This window comes from Furipterus horrens, unplaced genomic scaffold, assembly GCF_987537825.1.
Source record: "Furipterus horrens unplaced genomic scaffold, mFurHor1.1.pri manual_scaffold_3, whole genome shotgun sequence".
Lineage (NCBI taxonomy): Eukaryota > Metazoa > Chordata > Mammalia > Chiroptera > Furipteridae > Furipterus > Furipterus horrens.
The window spans coordinates 32,262,236-32,268,428 of record NW_028327173.1 but is presented as its reverse complement, the minus strand read 5'-3'; the positions used below and the strand labels follow the sequence as shown (position 1 = coordinate 32,268,428).

The window sequence follows — 6,193 nt, the reverse complement described above, 5'->3', positions numbered from 1 at the left end:
CCCCTCAGCTCACTTACTCCTATAAGGAACTCAGAACCATCCCCCTGCCTTCATCCTCTAACCAAAACAGGTACCCCTCATTTCCACAACACAAAGCCATCTTCCCACCTTCCTAGGAGTTAGTGCACACTGAACCCAGAAAACAACCTGCTGTTCTCCTCTTCCTCAGCTCCCATCCCCAAAGAACAAATGGCTACAAAAACACAACTTTAATCCAACTGTTTCATTGTGAAAACGCACTTAGCTTCTCATGCTAAAGTAATCATCTTAATTTCAGTTGTGCAAAATTTCCCCCCAAATTGACCTTGACTGAAACAAAGAAATAAACCAAGAAAAAGGAAGCTATGGAATCCAGGACACAGAGAATCCAACACAGAATAGAGATGAAGGGAATTCCAAGGAAAACAGTGGAAGAAACAGGTCCACATCTGTGTAGCAGACATGGGCTGGAGGACAGAGGGCTAGGGGAGAGGTGTCCCCAGGAAAGGAAAACACAACGACCCAAAGCAATGACAGATTACCTGATAAGTTAAACCTCGTGAAAATTAGGGAAGATTTAGCCATGAGTACAAAGAATGGTAAGCAAATGGAAAAAAAAATAAGGCATTAAACTTCATGAAAAATAAAAAGTTGCACCTCCACCCAAAGAAATTGTAATCATGGTACACTAGTAGCTATCAGAGAACAATATTTATATAGTAATAATATGTAAATGCTAAAAATAATTTAACTAAAATTCGGTCATTTGGGTGGGAATTGGAAGAAATAGAAATTTTATAGGTGATAGGAAGTTATTCATTACTGTTTCAAGAGAGGAGTGTAAGCTTGGAAATATGGAAGTATATTTCAAAAGAGACAGATTTGAATTGAAAGTAGATGTTTCTAGGGGACAAAGCAGGGTCCTGAGAAGGGGCAAGGCACCATGAAAACCCTATCATTGCCATTTGACTTGTTAGATTATACACTTGTTTCAATTCAATAAAAACAAAAATTAGGTGTTAATAATCTGTCTTCCTTTTTAGGGGAAGAAAATATATCCATATTGAAATCCTGTTTCTAGATAAAAAGTGCTTAGTGCTTTGTAAAAACCAAGTTGGAGTAGAGCTTTGTTTTATGTTTTGAACATGTACCCAAGTGTCAACATTCTTAGGACACTCTATGACATATGAGGGTGACCCCCCCAAAAAACATAATTTATTTATAAAAACTTGTGTATTTATTCTTACATGTTTAAACTTCAGTCACCTTCAAAGTACTCTCCATCTGATGCAATACACACATTGAAACTTTTTTCCATTGCTCAAAACAGTTTTTGAACTCATCAATTTTGATGCCTTTTTGTGCTTGTGCTGTTTTTTGTTTCATCTCTTCAGTGTTGGCAAAACATTTCCCTTTGAGGACCTTTTTATCATCGGGGAAACAAAAAATAAGTCACTTGGGGTGAGATCAGGTGAATAGAAAGGGTGGGTCATGGTGGCGACGTCATTTTTGGTCAACAACAGTGTGGACAGATGTGCTTGTAAATCTCCCATCATGAAATGGGCAAAAGCATTGAGTCTTAAAAAAAAAAAAATGTACTGAAGCCAAACACAGCCTCTCACAACAATGCCAGCTGGTACACTGATACAGATGGGTTCCTAAAACACTCACCTAGTGGGAGAAGCCTGTAATATAAGGGACCCACCCTCCAGAAAATAATTCCAGGTTTTTTTGGGTCCCTCCTCGTATAGATTTCCAGATAATGAACTCTTAGGACATCAACAGTCTCATATTTGTATCTATATGGGCTTCAGAGCCCAGCACAGGGCCTGGCACACAGTGAGCCAGCCCTCCATGCTGTTGAATGAAAAAATATTAGAGGTATTTCAAAATTAAATCTTTGACTTTCCAGTTCAGGAGTGACCTTTCTAGTATTTCCATGCAGACACTTCCCACCACCTCCTCCTTGTCCCCAGATCCCAAGGACAGATACCTCTAAGGTGGTGGCAAGAATGAAATTCAGAGCTCAAGAAGCATTTCTTGGCTTCAGTAGAGCGAGAAGCGAGCGTATCCTCCTTCCCTGAAAATTTCTTGGATTTGGAAGGAGTTTATCAAGAGGTGCTTCGAAGCAGGGAGGCTGTAACACCATTTGAGGCAGGAAAAAAAAAGTTTGCATTTTGAGCTTTGTGGAGCTGTACTCCTTAGAGAACCAGGTTGAATCTTTGCTACTTGCTGGGCCCCAGGCACGGGCAATTTTCTCATTGGACCAATGGGGAAATAGCCTCCACCTCCACCTCTTTTGCTGGTTACTGTAAGTACCATAAGTGAGAGTGGATAAGAATGTGCCAAAGTACTGTCAGCCAAGTCATTATTCAGTAAATCAGGCACAATAGACACTAGGGATTCATTCAGTTAGCCAATCATTCAACAAATATTAAGTGAAGAGCTGTTATGCATCAGGCAAATGCATTCTGACTCTTGCTCAAAGGGGTTAGCAGCCAGGATGGGAGTCTAACCAGGGTGTTTCCTACCAGACCGTACAGACCAACTGCCCTACCTCCAAAGACAGTCTCCCTATGTTCTCAGATGTCCTGCACTCTTCCTTTCCATGAGCTGCCAGCTTTCCACCCTCACCTGCATCACTACCCAGAGCTTTAAACTCTTATATCTAAGAGATGTGCATCAGGCATGTCCAATATGCAAATCACATTCACCCTGGGCTCAGCGCACACTGATACCCTCCCTACCTTTTCCCACATCTAATCTAAACCCTGCTAGACTGGATCCCTGGGGCAGAGGGGCTTGGGAGAGCCTTATGCTTAGCATTTGGGTCAGTACCAGAGAGTAGGATAGGGTCAAAGGCCAACTCCCTTCCTCACACAGCAACCTCTGGCTGCTCAGTGTTGCCCTGTCCTTGGTGCTGGGGACAGTCATGAAGCAGTTCAGGTCCCTGCTGCCCCAGCTCCCAATTTAGCAAAGAAAGTAAGACGAGGGGTATAGCTGATGGTGTAGAGCCTAGTTCACAAATGCAGAGGGGTGTGTGTGTGTGGTTCTGCAGCCTGATCCCATTCTTTAAATAGGGAGCTTTAGCCTTTTAAACTGAGCCCCCAGCCTTGGCCCAGTGCCTTTTCTCCATAATACTGTATACTAACCACTAGCAAATTTTGTTAAGATGCACAATCTGATGATTCAGTGGGTGCAAAGTGGGGCCTGAGATTCTGCATTTCTAATAAGGTGAAGGTGCATGGACTGAACTTCGAGTCCAAGTATACAGAGCACTTGTCTCATTTCTCTGAGGAGTGATTGATAGCCTCTCTCCCTCACTGGTCCCTAAGCACCATAAAGCAGGGATCTTGCCCATTTGTTTAGTGATGTATTTATTCCCAAAGCCTAGCACAGCACATGGCACATTCAGTAAGTGCTTGGAGGAATGGCCCCTGCTCCCTTACCCAAGGAAGTTGGAAGTAATAAGACAGCCAATAAACCTACTAGCCAAATACACTCATGTGCACACCCATTTCATCTCTGCCAGCCTCTGGGATGCAGCAGGTGATGGCATATACTAGGCCTACTAAGTGCACAGCTATAGTTAATCTCATTCTAATCCTACTCCATGAACTTCTCTGCCTGATGATTCACAAGGAGCTCATGCTATATGACAACCAAAGATCCTGTACAAAGCTCATCCACTGTCTTCCCAGATCACTCCCCCCAGGCACCAGCCAGGACACCAAGCCCAGAGAAAGCTTGCTTTCTTTTTAATCAGACCAGCTTTAATTTAAAAAAAAAACAAAAACAACAACAACAAAAAAACCTAATGCATCCGTCCTAAATCTTCCAGGTGGTGGGTAGCCTACTAACTCCCCTTGCAGTCAGGAGACCCTGGTGCTGCTTGTTTCAGGAATCTCGAAGAACTGTCCTCAGGGCCTGAAAGAGCTCAGCCAGGTGTGTCTGTGTAGAAGTGAGGAGCACTCTCCCAGTAAGAAACCGAGGACAGACAGGTAATTGGGGTTGGGGATCAAACTTGTGGGGGATGAAGGGAAGAGAGAGGGAGTCATGAACCCAGGAGTTTGACCTCTAATGTGTTATAAAAAAACTCTAGGGAATGTTGAAGAAGTAAGGAGGCAGTCCGGAAGGCAGCTTGAGATGGAAGAAGGCCTGGCTTCTGAAGGCTTGAAATTCATCAGAAACCTGGGGATCCAGCTCAGGGACCTCGAACCAACAACAGAGCTGGCGGGGCGGGGCGGTGGGGGCGCACAGGTGGGGCTCACGGTGGAAGAAGAAATGAGGGGCTCACATATTGCCGTACGTGTGTAGGTCAATACGATTGAGATATGGTAGGATTCTCCCCATGGATGGGATACTGAGAAAGAGGTAACAGGTATGCTCAGTCCAACAGGCAAAGATGGGGAGCTCAGAGGTGGGCTCAAGTCAACAGAAGAGATGGGGGGCCTCCCAGGCAGCGCTCCAGTCCTGGGGGCGAGGAGACCCCCAGATGGCCCCTGCCTGTGGGGAAGGGCTCACAAATAGGGCTCCAGTCCCGGCGCGTAGCCGGGCTGCTTCAGGTAGGACTCTCCTGGGCCGAGCGGGCCGAGCGGGCAGAGCGGGCTGAGCACTCCGGGCGGCCCCGCCAAGGCCAGCAGCGGCTCGACGGGAAGCGGGCCGGGGCCGGGGCCGGGGTGCGGCGTGGGCAGCCCCAGGCGGTCCGGGGCTGGCTCGTAGAGAGGCAGGGAGGCGGCGGCCGCGCAGGGCGGGAAGGCGGCGTCCAGCGCGGCGCAGCAGGGCGGCTCGGGGGCTCCCAGCCCCGCCAGCTCGGGCGGCAGGCTCACCAGGCTGTCGACGCTGAAGAGGCGCGCGGGCGGCGCGGGCCCCGGGGCGACGGGGGGCGGTGCGAGCAGCCCGGGGCCGGGCTGGAAGGGCGCGTAGGAGCTGGGCGGCGGGCCGGCGGCGGGCACGGGCGCGGGCGCGGGCGGCTCGGCGCGCTTGAAGCGCTTGCGGCGCCGCAGGAAGCTGCCGTTGTCGAACATGTCGGCGGCCGCCGGGTCCAGCGCCCAGTAGTTGCCCTTGCCCGGGTTGCCCGGCTCGCGGGGCACCTTGACGAAGCAGTCGTTGAGCGTGAGGTTGTGGCGGATACTGTTCTGCCACTTGCGCGGGCTGTCGCGGTAGAAGGCGAAGCGCTCGGTGATGAAGCGGTAGATGCCGGCCAGGGTGAGGCGGCGGCCGGGGGCGTGCGCCAGCGCCAGGGCGATGAGCGCGATGTACGAGTAGGGCGGCTTCCCGCGCTGCAGGGGCCGCCGCCGCCGCCGGCCCGCGCCGGGTTCGGGCTTCGGCTCCCCGCAGCCCGCGGCTCCCTCCTCTGGCTCCGGCCCGGACTCGGCCCCCGCGAGCGGCGACAGCGGTGGCCCCGACGGCGCGACCGAGTGCAGGGCCGGGAAGCCCGAGAAGGCGGCGGGGGGCTCCATCTCGCGGAGCCCAGTCTTGGGAGGGGGCAGCCCCGGCCGGCGCGGCGCTGCTCGGAGAGAGCAGGGGCCGCTGACCCGCCTTATATGGACACAGCTCCCCTTCCCCGCCCCCTGACCAGGGCAGAAGGCTCTGACCTTGCCCGCAGGCCCTCGCCTCCCCCCCACTTCGCTTTCCCTATCCCCTTGCCACGCTCCCAGTCCCCTGTCTTACATTTTGCCCCTCCCTTGGTCTCCTCCCTTTGGGTCAATCTTTTCCAGACCCGGCTTCATCCCTTCCCCGTATCCCTTAGATCGGTCCCTGGCCCTGGCGATTCATGAGTTCCACCGAATTCATCAGCTCCCTTTCCTCTCTGACGATCTCCAACACCCTCCTCCCTTTTGGGTCAAAGCCAATCACAAAGTCACTTACTCAGCCCACTCCCTGGGCCCCCTCCCCATTATGCTTTTTCCAGTTGAAACCTGTCCCCTCCATCCTTCTCTCTTAGCCTCCTCCCGTCCTCCAGCCCAGGCTGGGGCCCAGGTGAGAGCTGCCCCCCTGGCCTTGCCCGCCTTCACGTCCTAACGTAGTGCAGGTCAGGGATGTGTCAGGCCCACACTCCATTTGGCGATGGAGAAGGGTAGAGTGGGGGGTGGGGGCACAGAGCGAGGAAGCTGGCTTTGTCTGGGAGCAGGGGAGAATGTTTGGTGGCTCCAGGGTCACCATCTCCTCTCTCTCTCCTGTCTGCCCCACAACCCTGTCCCCATCCAGGGCC

The 6,193-nt window shown here is 51.6% G+C and overlaps 1 protein-coding gene across 1 annotated transcript; it reads right to left on the bottom strand.

Annotated features, from left to right (window-relative positions):
* Positions 1–4,499: 4,499 nt before the first annotated feature.
* On the bottom strand, positions 4,500–5,441 carry FOXE3 (forkhead box E3). The gene has a single exon (XM_090271614.1). The coding sequence runs from the start codon at positions 5,439–5,441 to the stop codon at positions 4,500–4,502; it is 942 nt and encodes a 313-aa protein (XP_090127740.1).
* Between the last annotated feature and the right edge of the window lie 752 nt (positions 5,442–6,193).

Bases quoted from the DNA above. Each gene is read 5' to 3' on its own strand.
- FOXE3 (XM_090271614.1), bottom strand. From the start codon at position 5,441: ATGGAGCCCCCCGCCGCCTTCTCGGGCTTCCCGGCCCTGCACTCGGTC.